We start from the raw sequence: 26893 nt of genomic DNA, 5'->3' as shown, positions 1-26893 counted from the left end.
TTGGTAGCTCAATTCCTAAGATCAAAATGAGAGAAAAAAAGGGAGACACAAACTCGCAACAGAGTGAACAAGAAGCGTACAAGTTTCGAAATAAATTGGAAACATTACCAAACGACCACGTCAAATTATTACTTTTAAAAAATGTTACATGGCATACAAGTTTGGAAATAAATTGGAAACATTACCAAACCCCTACGTTTTTTTTTTTCTCTCCAAAGTCAAATTCTCTATTGAAATATGTTCCCTGTAAATGTCAAATGAATGTCCTTGGCATTAATTAAGGCACTGAATAGAATAACCTATTACCTTTGAACATTTCATTCCTTCTCCCTCGTCCCAAAGTGGCAGTTTAAACTACAAATACTTGAAAAAGACAATGGAAAGGGAAGGGCAGACCCAACAAAAGTTGAACCCATCTCTCGAATGACTCACAAAAACAACTTGATGCTATCAATCTTCTAATGACCTCACAAATGATAGGCTCACTGAAACAACTTGCAGCAATATTACAGATAATTTAATCCCAAAAAAGTTGAAGCAAAGTAGCACGAGTTAAAACACAGGCCTGCTGAAATATTGTTACTCCAAAACAATGAACTCCACACAAACAAGCAAAGGAACCCCTAATTAAGCTCCCACATGTTGAACCTCAGTCCCCAATGCCGAAAATATATTTTTTCTTGCAAGCTGACACAGTCGAAATGAAAATAAAATAAGCATCAGACTAAAATATTGGAGGGCGGGAGTCAGATCTCTTACTGATATTAACAAAAAACAAAAAAAAAAAAAAAAGAAGAAGAAGAAGAAGAAGAAGAAGAATTTATAATTCATATTGACCATTCAATTCTCTAATTACGAACTATAAGTATATAAAGAGAGAAGCTGGGAGTTCGAAAATAAATAAACCAGTGCTTCCACCTTCACCGCCTTAGAGTCTCTATACAGAACAGAAGAGAAAAATCCATTAGCGGCCAACAAAACAGGTCTAACATGGTGACTTATGCATATAGCTTTTAGGGTAAAATATATTTGACTTTCCGAATTGTCTGAATTAAATTTTTCCCCTTGGGATTTACATTGCGACACTCGCTGCTAATCTTTACATTGCTCCTATATTGATTCCCTTAAAGTATACTTGTTAAAGGAGACATGAACAGTGCATCTCTCTCAACGACACTTAATTCATATATTGACCATTTAACCCTTTAATGAACTAACTATTAATTGTTTACTCGAAGATAGATATAAAGAGAGAAGCTGGGAGTTCAAAAACAAATAAACTAGAATATGGCAACCATTGATAAAAGCGTTCAGGGACTCTGAAATAACTCCGTTCAAGACAGACATCCCTCGATCTCAAAGCAAAGACCTTAGCTATTAGCCTATACATACACCCCACCAAACTAATAGGTTTAAAGTCCTTGACATCAGAAGCTCCAGCCTTCTTAGGGATAAAATAACCATTAAAAGACATCCCAAGCCACCTACGAGAACGGAAATCATGGAAGGTGCCCATCACTTATCCCCTAACCACACCCCAGCTCTCCAAAAGGAACCTCATAGTGATACCATGATTACCATCCGAACCCGAGATTTTATCACCGTCACAACTCTTTTAGACTGTTCAACACTTCCTCTTCAAAAAAAAAAAAAAAAAAAAAAAAACAAACAAACAAATAGAAAAGGAACCTCAAGCCCATCCTTATCCGTAGCTGAAATTGAATCAAAATGTAGACCGCCAAGTTGGGGTAATAAAAGGCAACCCCCTTGCATACCTCCTCCCCTACACAACTCCACCCCATCTACACGTATCCACCCGATGTGATTGCCCCTCCTTTGGGCGTCGGCAAGCTTGTGGAAGAACCTCGTGTTACGATCACCCTCATTGAGTCATAAGGCCAGAGATTTACGGTCACAAAATCTCCTCCTAAATAGCAGCAATATGAGCAATCTTGACAATGCGCTCTCCGATGCCTCTAAGCTTTCTCAATAACGACCATCCCTTGCAACATACTGATATATACAATCTCATAAAGGGCCATGTCCATCCTCCACTCCGGATTGCCAAACACCTCCTTATTCCACCTTTTAATCTCAACCTTCAAGTACCGAAGCTTCCCCACCAAAGCAAAACTCTACGTGCCAACCACCAAAGCCTCCTCCCACCAAGCCGGACTCTCCCTTGGAAATCCTCTGCTCTAAGCCACATATTCTCAAAAAATCTAAAAGGAGTGCTCCGAGATCTAAAACCGCCACAATCCAAAACCAACATAATATGACTGGTGGACAATCTAGCCAAAGCCTCCAGCACCACATCCGGGTACCTCTCCTCCCAGTCCCCATAAACCAAGAATATACCCAATGGAGAATATGGGAGACTCCCTGGCATTAAACTAAGTTAAAGTCGCAACCCCCCATCTGTCTGCAAATCAATAAGATAATGACAGTCAATAAACTCCAAAAACTACTCCAAAGCTGAAGAATATCTCCCTCCTGTAAATCTCTCCGTTGGGGATCTAACGACGTTGAAATCTCCACCCACCTACCACGGAAGGGACCACAACCCCCTCAATAAACCGAGCTCCTCCTAAAGCAAATTTCTCTCCCCATCATCCACCAGGCCATAAACTCCTAAGAAAGCCCATCTAAAGCCATCCTCCTCCACAACAAAGGCATAAGAAATAGAAAAGCTCCCTCTCCAACCAAACGTCCAGCCCCGATACCCATCTCTTGTCCAAATGACGAGAACGCCCCAGGAAGTCCCCATCGCATAAACGCCTCACACTCAATGAACCCCCCCACCCTAAGACTCCAAACCACCCTATCCGAAATGGAAGCAAACTTCGTCTCTTGCAAACAAACCACGTGATACCCACACTTCCTCACCATCAACTTCACCACCTTCCTCTTATCCAGATCATTGAGACACGGATGTTCCAAGATATAATTCGAAACTTCGTAAGGAAATAATGGCATTCGCGTCCCCCATTTTCTCCCCCCACCCTAAGACTCCAAACCGCCCTATCCGAAATGGAAGCAAAGTTCGTCTCTTGCAAACAAACCACGTGATACCCACACTTCCTCACCATCAACTTCACCACCTTCCTCTTATCTGGATCATTGAGACCACGGATGTTCCATGATATAATTCGAAACTTCGTAAGGAAATAATGAAATTCCCCTACCCCATTTTCTCCCTCTGCCCCCCTCACTTCCCCTCTCCCTCACCATCACATCCTTCCCCTCATAATTAACATAAGAAATGAGGTTTCACACCTCCCTCTCCCCCTTCCAAGAAGAATTTTTCTTTCTTCAACCCCCGCCTTACCCCACCCCACCCACTTTAAATTCCTTAGTTGTGTTCTCCCTTGAATGGAATGAGTCAAGCTAAAGCAAGAGAATTAGGAGACCAATATCAGAGCACCTAAGAAAACAGCTACCATTTTCATTTCGGGCAGAGCTTGCCCTTAATAAAAGAGTATAGAGAAGACAGGCATGCATAGCTTCGACACGTGTTGGCTAGCGTACCCCATTAGGCTTCTTCAACTTCACATCCCTACCCCAACCATCACTTGAAGAATCCACAAAGCCTGCTCTTTATTGCCTTTAAAAGAAATTCCCAAAGGATAGCTTGTCACACCAATGTTCTCCTTACCTAGATCACCAACTCCCTGCTCAATAGTGCCCACCCCCATCTTTTCTAGTTGCACCACAGCCAATTTAGGTCAACCACACCTAAATCTGAAAATTCCTTCCCCTCCAATGGCATAACATTGAGAGTTCAGTCGCTCAGATCTAGGGTTGGCAATTCGTGTTTGTTGGCTTGTTGTGTCAACCTAAGGGTATTCTACTAAACAGGTTAACCCGAACACGACCCGTTTAATAATCGTGTCAGGGACACTCAACACTATGCCGATCTGTTTATTAAACGGGCTACACGTGTTAACCTATTTAATGACCTACTTGTCAAAACCAGATATTATATTATTTATAATCCTCAATCAAAAACATTTAAGTCTCAATGCAATCAAATAACTAAATAATCTCTAGTTCATAAGATAGTAAATTAAAGACACAAGTTTAGATAGTTATTACAGGACACAATACATAATGACAGCTAAGGAGTTAAAGTATATTTTTTAAGGTATATGTTGAAATGATCTAATTGTCCATAATTAAATGGGTATAAACAAGTTACACGGATTGAACCCCTCAACCCTAACACGACATGATTAATTAATCGGGTTAATCATGTCAAACAATTTACAACCCGAACCCGTTTAAGGTCAACCCAAACTTTTTTTTTTATCTCATGTCGTGTTCAAGTAGTGTTGGCGGGTCATGCCAAACTTTGCCATCCTTACTCTGATCCCTCACCACACTGCCCTCACCACATCCTAACCCTTGCTCCGACTCATCAAACGTCAACCAGTCAATGTTATTGTCCCCAACTCCCACCAACTAGTTATCCTGAGAATTCGGAGCTTTGCATAGCATATCATCATTCAACTCCCTACGTTTTTTAACTCACTTACCAACATAGTTGTTGAATCATCACTATGAGTGAATCGGAATGTATTTGCCAACACAAACAATCATCTTCTCTAGGACACCACCAATACAACCATAATATGCCTTCGAAAAACCCAAAACATACCTTCCACTAAACCTAGATAACATGGATTGGCAAACAAGGAGCAAATCCCTTGTCCCTTCAGTTATAGATCTCAGACGAGTGACCCAATCCCCACTGGAAGAATATGAAGCACTGCATGCGAGGTCGGGAAGCTTACCCGCGTCGTCACGTGATGGAGCATCATCAATAGCATGCCACTTCGAATTCTCTACTCGCAACCACTTGCAACGATGACAAAGCTTGAATTAGGGGTGGCAATATTTGACATGACACACTAACACGACACGATATAAGCGGGTTTGGGTTTGGGCTAATCGTGTTCGTGTCATAATCGTGTCGACATGGATTGACCCGCTAACTAAACGTGTCGTGTTCGTGTTTGACCCTCTAAACACGATTAACCCGATTAACTAAACGTGTCGTGTTCGTGTCAAAAATGACCCATTTAGCAAAACGTGTAAAATAAATATATCGTATTCGTGTAAAAAATGACTTAAATGTGTCTTTTCATGTCATGTTAAGTCTTGACCCATTTATTAAACAGGTTATGCGTGTAGTGTCGCGTTACACGTATAATAATCGTGTCGTGTTCGTGTCAAGGGTCTTAGACACGATTAATAATCGTGTCGTGTTCGTGTCAACCCTAATCGTGTCCGTGTCGTAATCGTGTCGACACGAACACAACACGCCAACACGAATTGCCACCCCTAGCTTGAATCGAGAATGGGCTTTAGCTCAATTCTCATCCACAAACGCAGACTGGTATGAGTTAGCAAAAACAGAGCCCTAGGGGTGGCAAATTATGACACGACACGACAACCCGACACGAACACGACATGAGTTAAAAGGGTTTGGGTTCAGCATAAACGGGTTTGGGTCATAAAAGGGTCGACATGATTAACCCGTTTATTTAACCGTGTCGGGTTAAGGTTGAGGGGTTCAACCCGTGTAACCCGTTTATGACCCATTTAACTTAACATGTTATAATCATGAATATAACTTATGTAATATGTTACCTGTTTAAAATTACTATGGATAGTTAAGTCATTTCAACATGAACCTTATCTATGCCTTATGATTTTTCTTTTTATTTTGAATATTTTGGTTAATTATGACAATTTTTTCTATTATTTAGTATTTGATTAAATATTAAATGTCTCGTTTTAATAAACAGGTCATTAAACGGGTTAACACAATTACCTGTTTAATAAATGGGTTGGGTTAGTGTTGAGATTCTTGACACGATTATTAAATGGGTTAGGTTTAGGTTTACCTATTTAGTATAATACCCTTACATCGACACAACATGACCCACGAACACGAATTACCCCCCCCCCCCCCTACAAAGCCCTAAGAAAGTGATCCAGCTCTTCTTGCCCCATCCGTGCGACCCAACCCGATTTCAGGACTGTATCATTACATAAGGTTTGTAGTGGCCCAAATGTGTTGAAGCTGGTCCATCCAAAAAATGAGCACGAGCCCTTCAAGAAAATCCTAATTTCAATTCTTCTAATTATTCAAAAAGAAAACAAAATTCATAAATACATGCGTATATATACAGAGAGAAATAGATTGATGGGCCCAAATTTCGAATGATTCAACCTTGGTGTCTGTTATCTTTTGCAAATGCTCCCAATTTTTTTTTTTAATTTTTTTTAAATTCAACCTTGGTGTCTGTTATCTTTTGCAAATGCTCCCAATTTTTTTTTTTTTTTTTTTTAAAAAAAAAAAAAAATTAAAAAATAAAAAAAAGGAACTTAAAAAGAGAGGGATGATCCGTTTAGCAACTTTACACTTCTAGATGAATACCGTACATGCTCCAAAGCCTTTCTTTCGCAGGCTTCTTCTTCCCCATCCACTCTCGAATCCCTTTAACACATACAACAATATATATATCTTTTATATGTCTTCTCACGGGTCGTTAAGGGAGTTTTCAATCACTAAACTAGATGCAACTTTATGTTCAAAATGGTTGATGGAGTTTCGATTATGCAAGCAAGGTTATATTTGTCACCACACATATTAAGTAACGGTAAATATGTATTACATTCCATTGAAGGGTAATTTTGGCATTACATAAAAATATGATCCAACGGAGCTAACGACCCACTAGCGGAACGGACCAAGTTATGACTTTTCCAAACCTCAAGGGAGATTGACCACAATTTTGACCCAACCTTAATCTGAGGGTGAAAAGTGAGTCCCTCAAAGGGTTTGAGGGTAATTTACCGTATACTTTAATATACATATAAACATAATACTACATATATACAAATATAAGGAAATATAAATATGTATATATATATATCCTCCACTAGTGCCCACCACCACAACCAGTACCTCCCACTGCTACCGGTATCTCTTCTTTGTTTTCCCCTTTCTCCTTTTTTTTTTCTCTACCACCTACCACTACTACTATCGTTACCAAGCTATATAAATATATACCCACACATTATTGTAAACACAATATATATATATATATATATATATATATATATATATTTATATATTTTGTGAATGGCAATGGCAAAATCCTCGCTTTCCAATTTCAACAATCCAATCCACTATTAGAGGCATCATTATCTTGCCACTACTGCTAGAAAAGGGGTAAATTGGAGTGAGTGATCGTCAAAGATGGTATCAGCTAACATTCTAAAAGGTGGTGAAGCTCTCCTCCTTTTTGCTTCAATCGCAATGGCGGCACTGGTGGTGGTCCTGGCAACCGTCATCCCTACTTTCCGCACTCTTGTTTCATTCCCACGTAAAGGGTAACTAGAATGGTAGTGCAGACAGAGAGAGAGAGAGGCGATGATAGGGTGAGCAATGGTTGTAGTACTAAATAGAAATGTGTATATACATATACATATATATATATATATATATATACATATATATATATATGTGTATATGTATGTATGTATGCCTCTGGGTGTGTAATGTAGTTAAAATGTTCATTTCATAAACTTAGTAGGGCCATTTACGTCATTTTACTTCATATAAGGGTATTTTTGGAACTTAAAATTTACCCCTTTGAATGACCTAGTTGATTGACGTCGGGTGGTTAGCACGATTTTGTAAAACCTCAACGGAAGTTGACCACAATCTTTCAACAAGTTTCTTCTTTCGAAAAACCTCTCAAGGGTATTTTACCCTAAATTCTTATATCCACAAGCCTTAAATCAGCCAAGACATAAAGTTTATAAAGGTAACACAACATATAGTACTTGTAACCAAACAAAAATGGAACATATAGCAGGGTTAACCTAGTTGTGTTTACCTCTGGTAATCCTAAAGCCTTGAGATCATCATTAGTTATGTGTACCAAAGCGGCCATATCAATCTGCAAAAAGAGCATAAGGCCTTAAAAGAATGAAGGAATTCTTAAGGTAATGGTAAAACCAAAGCCAGTACATAAAATTGCAGTAAACAAAGGAAGGCTATAAAATTCACGCACTTCCTCATTTTCGAATATCATTAAATATTTGTCAAGACCCAGACGCTGCAGGAAACCATACACCGATTCAACCTGCACAAAATATGTACCACTTGTAAGTACGAAAACACACCACAGATTATGTATTTTCCTTTTATTTATATTTAATTTTTATAAAAAGTCTTTAGCTAAGATGGTGTAATGTAATTGCATAACACCCTAAAAAATTAGGACATAATTCTTTGTAAAAGTAGTAAAATGCAACTACGGAAGAAATATTTTGAAAAAATGGAAAACAGCATGATTTGGGCAATTCTAGAAGCTGAGTCTGAGCAGACGACTCTTTTTCTAGCAGGTTGACTGACCTCAGGAACAGACACCGGCATTGGTACTGGACATGGTGAAATGAGATCCTCAGACAGAACCTTGGGACCTCCTGAAATAAAACCCTTTCCACTTTGAGTTCTGTGCTGAAAAATCCAACACTAGAGCTATGAAGTAAAATGTACCTACAACTATACAAGCCATGGACATTCAATCAATGTACTATGTACACCATTATATTATTATTTTGTTATTTATAATTACAACAGACATATATATATATAAGTCAAATAGAATCATAGATGCAGCCTTTAGATGAATGCAACTATACATCAAACCATACTTGTCCAGAAATCAATCTTGGAAGCAACTTTACTCCCCCTGCAAAACAAATGACATTGAGTCAAATAAAATAAAATAAAAAATGACAGATGGCTTTGTGCCTCAACATATAATGGCACTACACCTTACATACTAAGGAAACAAAATGTAGAAAAAGGGTGCATCTACGAGATTTTATTACTTAATGGTTCACAACCGTAGAACAGGCATAATTTACATACGTATTGCTCAATTCATACAGATCCTTATGACCCAAATATAAAAGTCATGCTTATTAGAGTTCCAAAAGAAATACGTACGATACATAAAAAGAACACACCACCAGATAAACACCAATTGCTACGACAAATGCAGTGAACCCAGTGTTGTTAAGGCGCGCCTAGGCTCGAGGCTCAGGTTTAGAACTTGTTGTCATTCCAGGCTCACGGATGTTTACTAGGTGCACGCCTTGGTTGTGCCTCGTCCTGTTTGTCAGGCGCGCCTCACTGGTGTTTTTTAAAAAAACATATATGATTATTCTATTTCTTAAGCCAAAAAGGATACTTTGGCAACTTAATAAACAAATAAGAAAGCTCAAGCATACGAGAGAAGGAACTTTTGTTCAAAAGAATAAACAAATAAGAAAGCCCAAGAGTCAAAGTGTTAACCGAACAAAGAGAGTGAGACTATGAGATGAATGACGAAGCCCTAGTTGCAGATATGAATGACGAAGCCACGTCAGTTCTTTCTTCTTCTTCTCTCTCTTCTCCTCTACTTCTCTCTCCTCTTTTCTTATTTTTGTTTAATCTCTCTCTTCGTCTAGTTCTCTTCTCACTCTATCTGTTGTTTTTTTGTCTGTGTTTTTTCTTTTTTCTTTTTTGTTAACAGATTTATTTCTTTTTGTGCTCTATTTTGCCATTCAAAAAAAAAAAAAAAAAATTGCTTTGCCTTTCAAGAAAACAAACTTGTGCTCTGTTTTATGGTTGTTAGATGCTTGTATAGTTGATGGATTTACTTTTTATATTTGATATGAATTTTTAGAATATTGATATGACTTGTGAGATATGAATGGTTTTATAGTAGTTTAAATTTTCAAATTGTGCATCTCACTTCACTCAGGCGCACGCCTCGCCGTGAGCCTCGCGCCTAGGCTCCAAAGGACCTCTAGCACCTTGGTGTGCCTTGGGCCTTTAATAACACTGAGTGAACCAAGAACAAATCGCGAAAGAAAATTAAACAAGCCACCCATGGTGAAGATCTGATAGAAGATTTCAATATGCGAAAATCAGGAGATTACGAGTTTCAACCCCCAAATCCTATCTCTCGCCCTCACTCTCTTTCATGCTGTTTCCAGTGTCTCAATCCATCCAACTCAAAACCTTAAATGCCCTTATATACGGGGCTACGAGAATGTACACGACAAGAAGCAAAAAAATACAGGTCAAAAAATTTTACAAAGCACACTTTAGCCGAAACAAAAGTCGGGCCACAACATCATGACAGCAATATTTGGGAATTTGCTACTAAAATTAAATTTCTTAGAATGAAAGATACCAATGGAAAAACATAGCCTAATAAAGATTCATAGGAGAAAGGGTATCACAGGTTTCCAGCTTCATTTCTTTCAATAATTCCTAAACTTTATTCGTGTTTTTATTTCATCTTCTTACCCCTTAACAACCATATATAAATATGCAAAGACATATAGAACATTGCCACTTTCCCTGTTTCTTATTTTGCATTACAAAAAAACATAAACTGAATGTAGGACATTTCCCTTGATAATTAGATAATATAAATTTAGGTTCCTCTCAACAAATCAATCAACTTAATAATTTTTGTCAGGGCTGGTAAATACAACAAACCAAAAACTCTCAATACACTATATTATAATGCTACGTTTAGTGTGCAGGAATGGAATGCAAGTGGGAAGGGAATGGAATGGTAATGGAATGGTCATTCTATTGTTTGGTTGTAAATATGAAATGCGTAAGAATGGAATGATAATAACCATTCTAGTGTTTGGTTGGACCAAATTAAAATTTAGAATGGAATAAATTTTTAATTGAATTCTCCAAAATATCCCTCTCAGTAACAAATAAATTAAATTAAATTAAATTAAAAAAATGATATTCTTTAATAATTTTTTAAAAATAAATTGTTGCAGTGGCGGTGGTAGATGGTGGAAAGCGGTAGAAGTGTCGGTGGTGGTGTTGGAAGGCGGCGGTGGTGACAATAGTGGAAATTGGTGGCAGCAGTGGTGGTGGAAGGTGGCAGTGGTATTGGTGGAAGGCAGTGGCAGTAGTGTGGTAGTTGTGGTGGAAGGAGATAGTGGTATGGCGGTGGTGGTGGAATGAAGTGGAAGTGGCGGTGGTAGTGGTAGTGGAAGGTGGTGACGGTGGTGGTGGTGGAAGGCGGCGGCAGTGGTGGTAGTGGTAGTGGTGGCGGTGGCGGTAGGCGGTGGTGGTGATGAAAGGTGGTGGCGGTGGCGGTGGCGGTGGTGGAAGGTGGTGGTGGTGGTGGTGGTGATGATCGAAGGTGGTAGAAGGCGATGGTGGTGGTGAAAGGCGATGGCGGTGGCGATGGTGGTGGTGAAAGGCAGCGGCAGTGGCGGTGGTGGTGTAGGGTTGTGGCGGTGGCGGTGGTGGAAGGTAGTGGTGGTGGTGAAAGGTGGTGGTGAAAGGTGGTGGCAGTGGTGAAAGGCGATGGCGGCGGTGGTGGTCACGGCAAACGGTGGCGATAGAGGTGGTGAAAGGCGGTGGCGGTGGTGGTGGTCGAAAGTGGTAGGCGATGGTGAAAGTCAGTGGTGGTAGAAGGCAGTGGTAGTGGTAGTGGTGAAAGGCGGAGATGATTGTGGTGGAAAGTAATGGTGGTTTTTGGACTTGGAATATGAGGGTGTTTTGGGAAATCGATTTTTTAAAATAAATTACTTGGGAATGGAATGGTCATTCCATAGGTTTAGTTGTAGAATGGATTTTCATTCCCAGGAATGGATTTTCATTCTAATGGAATGGCCATTCCCACTTTAAGTTGCATACCAAACAAAGGAATGGTTGGAATGGGCATTCCATTCCATTCCATTCCTACACACCAAACGTAGCCTAAGGGTTAAGTGTGCAACCAAAACTTGCCTTTGATATAATAAAGAATCAAATACACCCTTCCAACATTTAAAGCTCTTCATCATGGAAACTTACTCCTGTTCTAAAGCCTTGTGGCACAAGAACTGTCTACATAAACCCATACATAAGGAAACCATGCTCATAATTACCTTACAAGAGAAACAACGTAGCAATATTTGAGTAATCAGCTTACCATGTTTAACACAAAATGAATGGTCAAACAAGAAGAATAAATCCCGTCAAGTGCACATTTTAACAAGGATAACGGATGCTTTTATTTTTATTTAGGGTTTATTTAATAAATGACAAGTTATTTTTACTATATTACAAATGCGACTGTATTAAAATAATGTGACTGAAAGAGCTAATAATCAAAAATAATTACCAAAAAAGAAAAAATACTTTTTCGGTCCAAATTGGCCTCATCTACTTTTAAAATTTCCATCCACATCCTCTCTATACTCTCTCTCTCTACCCCTCCTTTCGACAATATGGAGACGAAGTGGTAGAGAACAGTGGCAGCAACCTTTTAAAGTATTTGAAAGGCATGGCAAGGAGGGTTCTAAGTCTCAAACCTTAATTTGGCACATGCAAGATGATGCCAGTCCACTTGGAGTCTTGCATAATTAGAGGGTTTGGTCAAATTGCATAATTTTGGAAAATTGCATCGATTATGGTGAAATTGCATTGTTTTGGTAAATTGCATCAATTAAGTTATTTTTTACTTTATTATGCTAGAGTCGAATTTTGATCACCACAATTGTAGGGTAATCCAAGGGTCATCAGTTGTTATAAAAAGGATACTATGTAATTCTCATTACGGGGTCAATGAATGAATAAAAATATCTTGCTGGAAAATATGGCTTCAAACTTCTTCTCTTTCCAACTTTCTCTCTCTAAACATCTCTACTCGAACCCTAATTTGAAGTCTGCAATTCCGAAACTATTTTCATTTCTCTAATTCAAAACCCTAATTTTGTGAATCAATAGATGGGTTTACAGATGTAGATGACAAAGCTCTGTTTGGAGGTGATTTAAAATTGTTCTTCTTTCACTTTCTTCTGCAGCTATAATATATATATATAAGCACCTATATATATGGACGGTCGTGGTGGTGGTGGTTGGTTGGAGTGGTGGCGGTGGCGGTGGGAGGTGGTGATGGTGAAGCATGGTGGTGCTTTCTTTTTCTTTCTCCTGCAATTACAATATCTATATATGTATGTGTGTGTGTGTGTACACGTGCTAGTTACTAGAATATGAACTTTGGTACGCACTCAAATCTCACTGGAGTTCCCAATTTTTAATTGTTTGATGCTCCAACAAGCTATCAAAGCTGTTGGTAGAGAACAGTGGCAGCAGGTAGAGAACAGTGGTGCCTTTTAAAGTGTGTAAAAGGCGTGGCAAGGATGATTGATTACCTCAATTATGGGGGATCCTAGAGTCAAATTTTGATTACCTCAATTATGGGGTAATCCAAGGGTTACTGCATTCACAAAATGTTATGGAAGGGAGAGAATGTAATCTTGGGAGGCAATCCGTGAATGAAAAAAAATGCCTTTGAACTTTTCTTTGTGAGTGATTCACAAGATATGAGGGTGTGATGCCTAGACCATGTTGGTGTGATTCTAATAGGTTTATGTTATTTTATTTCTCTCCTTTTTTTTTCTACATTTCTATTATTGAACCTCCAAATTTCAGGCTTTCAGCCCTACTTCTTTGAACTTTCAGCCTCTGAATTTGTTCTCAACTATTTTAAGGCTTCTCCCTGTCAATATCAGTTTTTGGTGTCAGAGTCTAAGTAGACATTATGTTTACTCGATCAGGTAATGAAAGATTAAATAATTATCAGAAGACTGAGTTGTTACAAATTCTGGAACAACTTAAGTGACTGAATACTAGATGCAGTGAGATAGGAGCTCACAAATAGACCTAAATCTCGTGAGTCCTTACAGCAGTTGACTGAGACTGATAATGTCGCAGTTCTTTGGGTCCTGAGATTTCATACTCCTTTGGCAGTGTATAGAGGTGCACAGAGATTCTTGGAATTGAGCGGGTAAAATGATGATTGGTTTATGAATTGTATAGAGAGGGAAAGCAAACTTTTGGGGGTTGACTTGGGGAGGGGAAGATAAGCGAGTGCAGGGGTTGTTTCAAGCGGTGGATGATGAAGAAGAAGAGTATTCTAACTCGAAGGGGGTGAGAGAGTTGAAAAGTCTTTTTTCAGAGGTGAACTATGAGGGGAGGAGTGGTGAAGGGAGGGGAGGGGGGGGGGGGCGGGGAGATTCAACGTGTGTTAATGAAGCTCAATCTAGTGTCATGGAATGTTTGGGGCCTAAATGACCCAAAATGGAGAGCGCATGTGGTCTGTTTGCAAGAGACTAAACTGGATGTTGCAAAGGATAACGTTATGAAAAGTTTGTTGGGGGGCAGATTCGTGGATTGGGAGGCAATTGATGCACTTGTTGGAGGTAGGCAAATTCTCAACCCGGTCCTTATTGCCAGTGAGTGTATTGATGCTAGGCATAAGAGTGGTGAACCGGCGGTTGTCTGCAAATTGGATATTGAAAAAGCCTATGACCATGTGAATTGGGAGTTCTTAATGTATTTGTTGGACAGGATGGGGTTTGGAACCAAATGGAGAGGGTGGATTTATCATTACATTGCGACGGCTCGATTCTCTTAGTGAATGGGTCACCAGCAGGGTTCTTTGCAAGCTCAAGAGGATTACGACAGGAGGATCCTCTTTCCTCGTTTCTTTTCATCATTGTAATGGAAGCTTTTAGCAAGCTGATGAAAAGGGCAGAAAAACTAGGTTTCATTCAAGACTTTTCGGTGGGGCGCACCCCAAATTAGATTGTTACCTCGTACTTGCTGTTGCAGACAACACCATAGTCTTTTGTGATGCGAGTGAGACGCAGATGAGGCATTTGAGGTGTGTACTGGCCTGCTTTTAAGTTGTCTCAGGGAAAATTAATATTGGAAAAAGTGTGATTGTTCCAGTGGGGGAAGTGAATCATATCCATGATCTTGCAGACATCTTGGGGTGCGGGGTTGAGTCATTTCTGATAACTTACTTGGGGCTGCCCTTGGGAGCTTCTATGAGGAGAGTTGTTGTTTGGGATCCAGCGGTTGAGATGTTCCAAAAGAGGCTTTTCGGGTGGCAGAAGCTATACTTGTCGGGGTAAGCTCACCTTGTTGAAAAGCACTTTGTCTAATCTTCCTACCTATTTTATGTCCCTGTTCCCGGTTCCTAGTACAGTGGTTAAGAGACTAAATTAGATTCAGGGGAATTTTTTGTGGGTCGGCATCGGAGAGGAGTTCAAGTACCACCTAGTGAAATGGGAGAAAGTTTGCACCCCTTTTAGAAAAAGAGGGTTGGGGATTAGTAAGCTGGAGTTGGTTAATAAAGCTTTGCTGGGTAAGTGGCTGTGGAGATTTGGGTGTGAGAGGTCTGTGCTTTGGAGGCGTGTTATTGCATGTCGTTTTGGGGAAGAGGAGAGAGGATGGAAGACTAGAGTGGTGACATCATCAACGGGCATGGGTTCATGGAAAGGTATTCGGAGGGGATGGGATGAGTTCTCCAAGCGGATACGGTTTAGAGTTGGGAATGGTCGTCATGTTAGATTTTGGAAAGATTTGTGGTGCGGGGATGTTGTGTTGGCTAGTAGGGAAGTTCTCCAAGCGGATACGGTTTAGAGTTGGGAATGGTCGTCATGTTAGATTTTGGAAAGATTTGTGGTGAGGGGATGTTGTGTTGGCTAGTAGGCGAGTTCTCCAAGCGGATACGGTTTAGAGTTGGGAATGGTCGTCATGTTAGATTTTGGAAAGATTTGTGGTGCGGGGATGTTGTGTTGGCTAGTAGGTTTCCTCGCCTCTTTAGGATTGTCGTGGATAAGCATGCTATGGTTGCAAACTATTATTGACTTGATAATGGGAGAGTAACTTAGGATGTGTGATTCCGTAGAAACTTCAATGACTGGGAGCTTCTAGAAATTACAGATATTTTTTTTAATTTATAGGCAAGAGGTGAGGGGGAAGGCAGGGATGAGATGGTGTGGATAGAAGGGTCCAGAGGGGTGTTCGATGTGAGGTCGTTTTATCAAAGCCTTACGGAGCTGTTAAGCAACGATTTCCTTGGACGGCTGTTTGGAGGACTACAGCACCATTGAAGGTGGCCTTTTTCACGTGGACAGTGGTTCTTGGGAGCATTCTTACTCTGGATAATCTTAGAAGAAGACGCCAAATTGCAATTAATAGGTGTTGTATATGCAAGAAAGCGGGTGAATCTGTACCCAGTGGCTTCAAATGTTTGGTCCATGTTTCTAATTGTTTTTGGGGTGGATTGGGTTACCTCAAGAACCACGATGGAGATGCTAGAGGCTTGGAGAGGGCGGTCAGTGGGCAGCCGAGTTAGAGAAGCATGGAGGGTAACTCCTCTTTGTTTATGGCGGGGGCTGTGGCGTGAGAGGAATAAGAGGTCCTTCGAAGGCAAGGAGTCTCCTGTTTAGGCTATTAAATTGAATATTTTGCACTCTCTTTTCTTTTGGGTGAATGGGAAAAGTTGTTCATCTACTGATAACCTTTTGGATTTTGTTGACAACTTGAAGTTGTAGTGGCGCCTATGGCGTCCTTTGCTTTGCTTGTACCGGGTTCGCTCCCCGTTTGAGCATTTTAATGTTACTTTATGCTTACTTATCAACAAAAAAAAAAAAAAAAAAAAACCAAAGGCACAACCCAGGCACCTTCCAAAAGCGCAACCGGATGTTATCGAAGTCCGAAGATGTATTGGATGTTAAAGAGGTGAAATCAAGGAGGGCAACAAGTACAGGCGGTTTCTAGTGAAATGGTTGGGTAAATCTGCTAGTGAACGTACATGGATTTCTAATCAAGAGCTGAAAAGAATTGATCCAGAAATGTATGCTGAAGTTATGGAGGCTTTCTCGCAGGAGCATCTACAAGGCTCTACAAAACTAATCGGGCCCGCTAGCCAACTAAGCTTGGGTTCTAGTTATCTTAGGTTTTTGTTACTCCCTCCATCCCAAAATACATGTCACATTGATATCTGTGACTATTTTGGGAGTCGCAGATACCAATGTGGACAACTATTTTGGGACAGAGGGAGTATTTGCTTCTTCTTTTTTTATGTCTCTTATTTGATTTTTATGTTTTTATGTTATTTGGTAGATTATAGTTATAGTCCTAGTCTTTTTAAATAGTCAAATGTGAGTTTTTAAGTACTTTGGAGGGTTAGAATTTATTATATACTTAAGTAATCAAGGACTAGGATGTTAGGGCTGCTATAACCCTAGTATAAATAGTCTATAAAGTGCCTTTGTATGCAATTTTTATTCCAGAAAATCAGATTTAGAGTTTCTCTCGTGTCTCTTTGCCAGAAGTCACTTATCTACATTCCAACTTCAATTCGATTGCTTTATCTCTTTGTTTTCTGCTTGTTCATTGCTAGAAATCCCTTTCTTTTGTGGTTTTACACTGCTACGGTTGTTAGACAGCAGCTTATCGCTACTGCCCTGCACCAAATTTCCCTGATGTTAAGACCCTCCTCACCCTCCTTCCTAACCAAATCCGAAATTTCCAAGAGGATTCTATTCTTTCGCCATTCAAGATTGCCAAACACTTCTTAATTCCAAGTCTTGATATCACTCTTTAACAACCTTAATTTGGAGGCCAATTGGAAGCTCGGACTGCCCCTAACCTCATACCCCGTCCACCAAAGCCATACCCAATCTTTAAAGCCTTCAACCTGGAGCCATATATTTTCAAACGAGAAAGGCACTCTCCCTCTCCTCACCCCTCCACAATCAAGGAGGATAGGAATGTGATCCAAAATAACATGGGCCAAAGCCACCTGAGATACTTAGGAAACTTCTCCTCCAAATCTCCCGAAACCAAAAATTTGTCCAACCGTGACAACGTTGGTGAGTCCTGTGCACTAGACCACGTGAACTGGTCTCCTTCCATCAGAAGATCAATAAGATGGTGAGATCAATGAATTCTGAAAATTCCGTCATGGCTGGAGACAAAAGACCGCCTGTGGAGCACTAGGTGTACGGACAACGTTAAAATCTCCCCCAATACACCACGGGGCAACCCACCTGGATCTAGCAAACCCCAACTCCTCCCACAAACCTCTCCTTTCAACATCCCCTCCCGGCCCATACACACTGAAAAAAACCCATTGCGAACCATCTTCCTCCGGTGAGAAAACAAAGAGATAGAGTACCACCCTTTCCACAAGTCAGCTTTCAAAACCCACCTTTGATCCCTTCTTTTGTATCCCTTCTTTTGTTCAGGTCATACAAACCCCGAACATTCCAAGACACAACTTTGAGCTTCATAAACATACAATTTCTTTTTCACCAACCCCCCACCCCTTTATCCATTTCTCCCTTCATAGTTAACATAGGAAATCAGGTTTTCAAGTTCTCTCCCCCTCTTCCAATAAGGACTCTTCGTATTCTTCACCAGCGCCCACTCATCCTCAACTACTTGAAACATGTCTTGAGTCTGCTCCTCCTCCCCATCATCATGACAAGCCCAGCAGCTTGTTTGTCCCTCTGATGCACTTCATAAACCACTCCTCATTACTGCCTTCCAAGTTAGCAACCCTCTGAACGTCTCTGATGGCTGCCAATGGAGTATCTATCCCAATAGTGTCGCCATTCTCCCACACTAGTGATGGGATGTCCAATGCAGAATAAGAACAGTCTGCCACAATCAAATTCAGAAATCAAAGACCCACTATCCAGCTCCCAACCATCAGATGTGCCCAATACTCTGCCCTATTCTGTACTCCCAGAAACCAGCAAATTTGGCTCAACATCATCCGTCTTCATCCCAGCCCAAATCCCAACGAAGCTTCAAGTCATCTCTTAAAGCATCGGTAGTCCCACCATCAATCACCAACTGGTTCCCTTGACCAACAAACAGAACAATACTCCCATCATCCTTTCCACTTGGGAGAAGCTCCAGCAGCCAATCCTTATCCTTCACACTACAAGGCCATGTATGGGGGAGCTTTATGTTTCTAAAATTCCTTCCATTGAATCGGCTTTGGAGAATGCATTTTGACAAAAGGAATTTAAAACAAAAAAGTTGTTTGGTGGGTGAATTCTTTGAAAAAATTTAACTATTAAAATAATTTAACTTGACAATTATATCCTTAATAATCCCTGAGTTGAATAGGGATGTAGAAAGACAAGGAAGGAAAAAACAAAAACAAAAAAAAAAAAAAAAAAAAAAATCCATAATTAAAGTGATGGAGTGAAATCAGTAACAATTAATTGGCACAGTGAATTTTACCCGATCTACATGATAGAAGTTTTTTTTTTTCCCCTTTGACTACTTGATAGAAGTTGAAAGAGATGGAAAAAGAAAAGGAAAGAAAAATAAAACGAAAGACACAGATGGCAGCAAAAATATTAAAACATTTTAACAGCGAACCTGATACCCTAAATGGAACGGGTAGCCTTTAAAAAAATATATTTTATATATACATATTTAAATTGTGTGTGTGCATATATATATATATTGAGAGAAAGAAAAGTAGTTTAGAATTCTATATAGGGTTGAATTTTGAATGAGAGTTCATAAATCTTATAAATCTTGTAACTCTTCTGCCCCTTGGTCTTTGAAGTCAAATGGGAGTCGATCATAGTTTTTCCTGCACCTCCTCAATGTCTTTGTTCTTCCTTTGTTGAATTGTTTTTCAACAATATTTTTTTAAAATAAAGATCCGTGATATTTTGCTCAACATTTTTTTTATTTTTTTTATGAGCAAATTATAGGGGAACCGAATAGATAACCCCGAATTTTCCCCGAACTTGATGTGTCTTGGCCACATCAGCTTCTTCAAACAACATAATTCAACATGTTCTCCTACCTCACGTGCGTGGGCCCTTCAAAATTCATCTTCAACCTCAAGAAAATGGGTTCTGTTTAAAGAATGAAGAAGTCTTGAATTTTTACCCAGAGAAACTAAATCTGAACGTTTGTCTTCAACCTCAAGACATGGGTTCTATTTAGAGAATGAACAAGTCTGGAATTTTTCCCCGACAAACTAAATCTGAACTTTGTTCAGTCACAGATTTTGAAACAAAAAAAAAAAAAAAAATAAGTGCATAAAATAAAAGGAAAACGCAGGAAAATCATAATCAGAACCATTATCTTCTGGAAGCATATTAAGATGGTTTTCTCAAGCATTGTAATTGACCAGAAAACACAAATATCATAATCAGCAAGAGAATATACAATAGAAGGTATACACACACACACACACACACACACATAGATAAAGGTATGAGTGTATAATATTTATTTGGGAATGAATTTGTATATATATATATATATACACAGACCCATTATTTTTGTTTGGATCTATTAATTTCGTCTAAATGAGTTCCGATATGGCGCCTGTAAGTTCACCACCATCGACACAGAGGGCAGTCGGAAGCTGGTCCGGTGGCCCAGTACGCATCTCTTCCAATAGAAGACCAAGCTGCCTCCTCGTTAGGGATCGTTGCCATTGAGTACTACAATTGAACCTTGGGATCTGATCCAATTTGTGAATTTGAAGATCAAAACTCACCCAACCATTCTGATACAGTTTGTGAGGTTGAAGACAAACCCACGCGAGGTGAGAGAAAGCGTTGAATTCTCACGCGTTAGTGATGTTAATGAAGCTGACGTGGCTTGGCCACGTCAGATTCGGTGAAAATTCGGGGTTAGCTATTCAGTTCCCCTATCATTAATCCTTTTTTATTGCAGAGAACGAACGAAGAAGATGATACAGAGAGAGAAAAGTTTGCAATGGAATTCATAAATAGAAATAAAAATAGAAATAGGTAAAATAATGGACAATATAGGAATTTTATATTTATTACTTAAAAAAGTGTGTAGCTTGCTGGAAGTCGATCAGGAAGCATGTTTTATTGGCTTTGGTCAATTGGGATTTTAAACCACTGGGACTTTTTTAAAGTCCGTTTTCAGAAATTTCACCAAACGCTCTTTATTATTGGCGAAAGACTTTCTGGGCTTAGAAACCTGTTTTGAGACTACTAGAAGCCAGCCAAACAGACCCCAAGTCTCATAACATGAAGCCATCCCTGTGAAATCCAAGGAAACATACGCCCGGCCGCCATCATCCTCAAACCTGCCTTTAAAGCTCACTTCCGCAACTTGGGATAGCCTTTGAACCCCATGATCAAACCACCTTCCACCTTTCCATCATCCCTCCTCAAACACCCCACAAGGAGTAGAATGAGGAGGAGTAGAGATAAAAGAGAACTTTGGAGAAGGATCAGAGCACATACCCAGTTTATGGAACATATTAGTGGACTTTACCCACTTTTGTTTCTGCTTCCGGGACCATCTTCGCCCTTCCGATCGGAACTGAGAGTGGCTCGATCTATGATTCAGAGTATCAGAGATGCCTGCACCGTCGACCTTACTTCTCTGACTCGAATAAGGCAACAACTTGAATCTTCCAATTGAGCCGACATCATCACCTCCTAAAATAGGCCCATCTTGCAAACACCCAAAAGAGTTACAAAGACCAGGCCTAGACAATCGATCCTTTAAAGGCCCGTTGGACTGCCCAGAACCATTAGAATAAACATTAGGCCTCCTTTGAGTGTGGGCAGGCTGGGCTTCGTGCCTCCCTTCTGCCCTGAAATGCCAGAATAAACATTTAGTCTTGGCCATAAGCCTCCTGGACCAAAGTGCTATGGAAATTCTTCTTCACATGTCCAAAAGAGGTCCGGAAGGCATGTGGGCCAAACAAGCTCCCCCCTTCCTCAATGGGCTTATGAAATATTGAGCCTAAACTACGCCCACGAGGCCCAGCCCAAGAGAGAGAACCACCCCTCGCCCTTTGCATAAGTAATCACGTGCCCTCTCTTTGAAATTCAAACTCAAAGAACTTTTATCCCTTAAACTTATCTGAATAGGAACCCACTAGGCCGTTGCCAACCACGTGTCCCCTCTCCTTTTCCACTAGATCTACGCGATGGCCGCGCGTGTTGACCACTCCATAGTCTTCTACCCTAAAATATCCTGTAACTCCAATGCCAGAAACCCCTTACCACATCTTCTCCGCAACCTTAACCATATTCCTCTTCTGAGAGAACAGTGCTCTCAACCGCCAGATACACCCTGTAACAGTCGTTCGTCGTTCACCAGAATCCACTCTAGGACAACGCCATCATCGTCGACATAGATAATAACCTTGCTCGCATCCTTCCTTTCGTCTGCTTCAAAACCCAACCCCCCCCCCCCCCCCCCAAAAAAAAAGTGTTGCCGATTGCTTCAAATAAGGCGACCACAAATGCAATAAGGAAAACAAACACCATCATCACTCTCTTCTCCTTTTCCTTAAGAATTCCACAACACCCAACACGAAAAGACAACACATCCAGTCATAATTCTTTTCTTTTTTTTTTCCTAATTAAGAAAATTCATTCAAAAAAACGTTCAAAAAGGGAACGCGTCCCGGAAGCAACAAAAAGGAACACGGGAATCCTATGGTCCCAAGGAAGAAATAAAATCAATCGTCTCCTCTCGGAGGAACAATGCCTACCCGAACCCCAAAAACATAAAGAGGTAATAAAGACTGATCCAGTCATAATTTGGCTTCTCCCCAAGTCCGTTTACCTTCCCTCAAAACCCAAATCGCTTCAGCATGAGAAGGCAATCTGAACAGCAAGTAAAGAATCCGGCAACGGGGAGACCGACACACTAGCAGAAACCTTTCAAGTCCTTGATGCCTAGTCCTCCATTCAAGCAGAATCCCCAACATCTCGGTCAAATCTCCCCACTAGATAGCTTTGAATAACATCTCTTCTTTTCCAAATACTTTAATCATCAAGAAAGAAATCAACACCCCTTTTTTGACAATACCGTCTCCACAACTCCATGATTTGAAAGATTTGGGATCGTCACCACCTCAACAAACGAGCGATGGCTAGATCACTCTGTAGATACTAAAATTAGTCGGCTTTTTCCTTAACAAATTGGCACATCAAATATGGGTCAAATGTTTATTTAAACTGTTCAATTAACCCAAACTTAATCAATTTAAATTATTTAACTAGCAGGCTGGCCCATTTAGTTAAATAAAAATATTATTATTCCCAATAAATATATTTGGAGATAATTATCACAATATAATAATATAAAAAAATACATATTATCATGATTATGTGTTTATCAATAAAAGGAACATGCCATCATCCTATTCATCCACGAAGTTTATAAATAGAGGCATGGAGGGAGGGAGAAGGACATCCAGAAATCAAGACTCGGACAAAGAAGACTCAGAGAAAATACAAAATCTCTGCCAAACTCAACATTCTCTCAACACCCAAGCCTTGAAGAAGAAGAACAATAAGCACAACCAAAGTCGTGCCGTTCTTCCTCAAATTCAATAAATTCTATAAAGACGAAGAACAACAAGCACATCCAAAATTTTGTCGTTCTTCCTCAAATTCAACAAACTCTTTGAAAACGAAGAACAACAAGCACATCCAGAGTCGTGCCGTTCTTTCTATGTGATTCAACAAGTTTGAAGAATCATCTAACAATATTGTTCGAGATTAAGCTTTTTCAGGCCTCGATCAGAAATCATCGGGTGTCTTCCTCAACTACAAATATTTTGAGAATACTGTCAACAAATCGACTCAAGATCAAGCTTCAACAGCCCTTGTATTCAGCCAACAAAGAAAATCGAATCAGAGGATATTCTCTTTTCTTTTGTAAAGAATACCTCAAAGGATTGTACTCCTCATATTCATAAATCAATAATATTAATATTTGCTCCATATTTCGTTCTTTAATTTGCATACACAAAATTTGTGTGTACACCCTCGCGACCAGGGTAAATTGAGCCCTTATCATTCACACCTGAAAAGAAAACCAACACCAAGAGAACTAGAAGAGGGAAGATACAAAAGAAGAGAAAGGAGAGTAGAGGATTTCACCGAAGTGGATGACTCCGATGACTAGCCTGAGTAGAAGACTCAATCCACTCATTTACACTTTTCACCTGCGTAGATGACTCCGATGCCTATGAACTTTTACAGAACTTCATTTTTGTGGTACTCTTATGGTGTAATACATGGACTTACAAGTTTATTACTCCTAGCCAGATACTTACCGCAAGGAAGACGAGTAGCCTTAATGTTGGCATTTGGCAAACCCCATCTGCAGTTCCATCTCTGCGGCGTCGTGTGTGAGAAAAAGAGAACGGTTAATAGGAAATATTCCATATCTGTGACTAGGATTGTGTGCGAGTTTAGAAAGCAAACGTATAGAATTAGCCAAATAGGGTTTAGAGTGGGCTGAGTAGGAGATGGGCTTAGGTTATGGGTCACTTAATTTGAAGAAACAAAAACTATATAAGGTATGTTGGTTTGGGTTGGGTTGGGTTGGGCTAGGCCCGCTAGGGTTAGACTATTTATAAGGCTTAATGGTTAATTAGCTTTCTTAAAACATAGTTTATATATATATATATATATATATAAAATCAAGCTCAAAACAAGTCGTTCGACGAGATTAGTTCCGAACACGTTCATGAACAAACGAGTCGAACTCATAGTTGTTTGAGATTGGTTCATTTACGAATCGATCTTGGAAAAACTGTTTGAGATTGGTTCGTTTACTAACTAAACGAGTATGAGCCGGGCTCTTAGCGAGCCGAGCTCGAGCTGTTCGTCGAACATTTGGTTCATTTACAACCCTACCCTCAATCTCTTTCGTGCGATTTCCAGTGTCTCACTCCATCCCACTCAAAACCTTAAATGCACTTATAAACTTATAGGGTCCACAACAAGAAGCAAAAAAATACAGGTCAAAAAATTTTGGGCCCACAAAAAGCTCACTTTTGCCAAAACAGTATTCGGGCCACAACATCAATATTTGGCAATTTGCTGCTAAAATTAAATTTCTTTGAATGAAAAATATCTAACGAAAAAACACAGCCTAATAAGGATTCATGCGAGAAAACGTATTACAGGTTTCCAGCTTCATTTCTTTTAATAATTCTTGAACTCTATTCATGTTTTTATTTCATCTTCATATCCCTCAACAACCATATATACTTATGTAAAGACATATAGCAACGCTACTTTCCCTGTTTCTTATTTTGCATTACAAAAAAACATAAAATGAATGTAGGACATTTCCCTTGATAACTAGATAATATAAATTTAGGTTCCTCTCGGCAAATCATGCAAATTGATAATATAAATATATCTTTTAAAAATAGATTGTAGATTGCCTAATGATTTCATTTCTGAGAATACTCGTGTGTCTTTCATATACGTCTTTTGACCAATTTTTGTAGTGTTGAAAAACTTTGAAGCCGTAAAAATAAGGAAAGGATAAACAACAACAACAATAACAGCAACAAAGAAAATAGAAATACTTACTGGGAGTCCAAACAAAGTGATGTTAAATTTGCCTGACCGAGGTTCTCTATATTCAAGTCACAGAGAGCTGAATACAACTTTGAAAGCTTCATCTCAGGAGAAACTTTGACGATCAAGATGGAAACACATTGAAAGTTGAGGGGCTGGAAATGGAGAGCAGTCTTCATCATACAAAATATTCTCCCTCCCAAATGAACTAAGCAATTCTTAGCAAATGAGCGATAATCCAATGGTAGAGTTTCAAAGTCCAGTCCGGTAATTTCCTTGGGAACACCAAGAGATTTAATGACACGATTACCTTTACCAGAAAATATGACAGGATACGCAAAAAATTTATTCTTAAATCCGAAAGCGTATATGCAATCCTCGACATATTCAGCCTTTCCACTGAAGGCGTTGTATGTCTTTCTCCTGCCTGCCTTGTTGACGGCCTGCCACTCCTTCATTGAACTCCCGACTTTGTAACAATAGAATTCATTTTTGGAACTATTGAAAACAGAAACTGAAATGAGAATACAGTCCTCGATGATGGCATAACCGGAGACACTCTTGCGTGATCTTCCCTGGAAGCGAATCTCAGGTAGGGAAGAAGAACTCCACCCTTCATCCCCCAACTGTTCGAAACTAGGAGGCTTGATTTGGACGTGTGGAGAATCCCTGGTACCTCCAGCAAGCACAAAAAAACTTCCACGGACAGCCATCACCTTGGGAAAAGGTTTTGATGCATTTATCCAATGCAAATCAGAAACCTTTTTGCTAATTGTATCAAAAAGAAGGGGTCGATACTGTTTATAATCCTCCTCCTTAATGAGCCAATATGAAGACATCAAGCACATGTGCGATCCTGAGATATCACAACCAACCGGTGAATATGGTCTATATTCTTTTAAGCAGCTTTTAAACGCTTTGAGCAGAGGACTAACTCTTGGAATTTTAGATCCTCCTCCTCCTCCTCCTCCTCCTCCAAATTTGATTTCATAAATTGCAGCACAATATGGCCCACCAACAAAACTCGTAACCAAAAACAATGATACTTCCGCATCATTCATCTTTAATTACCTTCCTACTCCATCGGAGCTGGAACGGAGCTATGAAAGCAGAAGAGAGCTCTCTGCGGCGGGTAGAGGCGTTTTAGGGTTAGAGGCGTTTTAGGCCTGCCTCGTTAATCCTTTTAAGTTCTTCCGACCCTTAAAAAAAAAAAAAAAAAGGATAAATTTAGGGGTGCAACTTGGGCAGCTTAACCCAACTCAAAAATTTTGAAATTTTTTGACATATAATTCACAAATCGGGCTCATATTCGGATTGGATTTTGTCGAAATCCAGACATATTCAGGTTAGTCTCGGCCTCAATCCGAACCCAACCCGAAACCCAAAATTAAAATAAAAAATAAAAAATTCTCCTTTTTCTCCCTCTTTCTTCTTTATCTCTCTCTCTCCGGCCGTCCCCACTGCCGCCCCTATGCCGCTGATCCACCGCCACCACCTTCGTCCTTCACCCTCAGCCACTGATCCGCCGCCACCATCACCGTCACTTCCAAAAATTAAAACAAAACCCATACATACAAGTTAGCAGTTGCAAAGAGAGGGGGGCAAGCTTGAGAGTTGAGAGACGGCA

The 26893-nt window shown here is 39.9% G+C and overlaps 1 protein-coding gene across 1 annotated transcript; it reads right to left on the bottom strand.

Annotated features, from left to right (window-relative positions):
- Window positions 1-290: 290 nt before the first annotated feature.
- LOC132269577 (uncharacterized) lies at window positions 291-26446 on the bottom strand. The gene is made up of 6 exons (XM_059770815.1): window positions 25279-26446; window positions 8737-8774; window positions 8435-8505; window positions 8091-8162; window positions 7914-7976; window positions 291-687 (listed from the first exon to the last, which is right to left on the bottom strand). Exons 1-6 carry the CDS (start codon window positions 26325-26327, stop codon window positions 628-630), a joined length of 1353 nt encoding a protein of 450 aa, XP_059626798.1. The 5' UTR covers window positions 26328-26446; the 3' UTR covers window positions 291-627.
- Between the last annotated feature and the right edge of the window lie 447 nt (window positions 26447-26893).

The sequence above is a fragment of the Cornus florida genome, unplaced genomic scaffold (genome assembly GCF_030987335.1).
Source record: "Cornus florida cultivar Cherokee Brave unplaced genomic scaffold, ASM3098733v1 CherokeeBrave_3.0.0_Hap2_Chr08, whole genome shotgun sequence".
Classification (NCBI taxonomy): domain Eukaryota; kingdom Viridiplantae; phylum Streptophyta; class Magnoliopsida; order Cornales; family Cornaceae; genus Cornus; species Cornus florida.
Note: the sequence above shows the minus strand (reverse complement) of the source record. Positions and strands in the feature narration are given on the sequence as shown.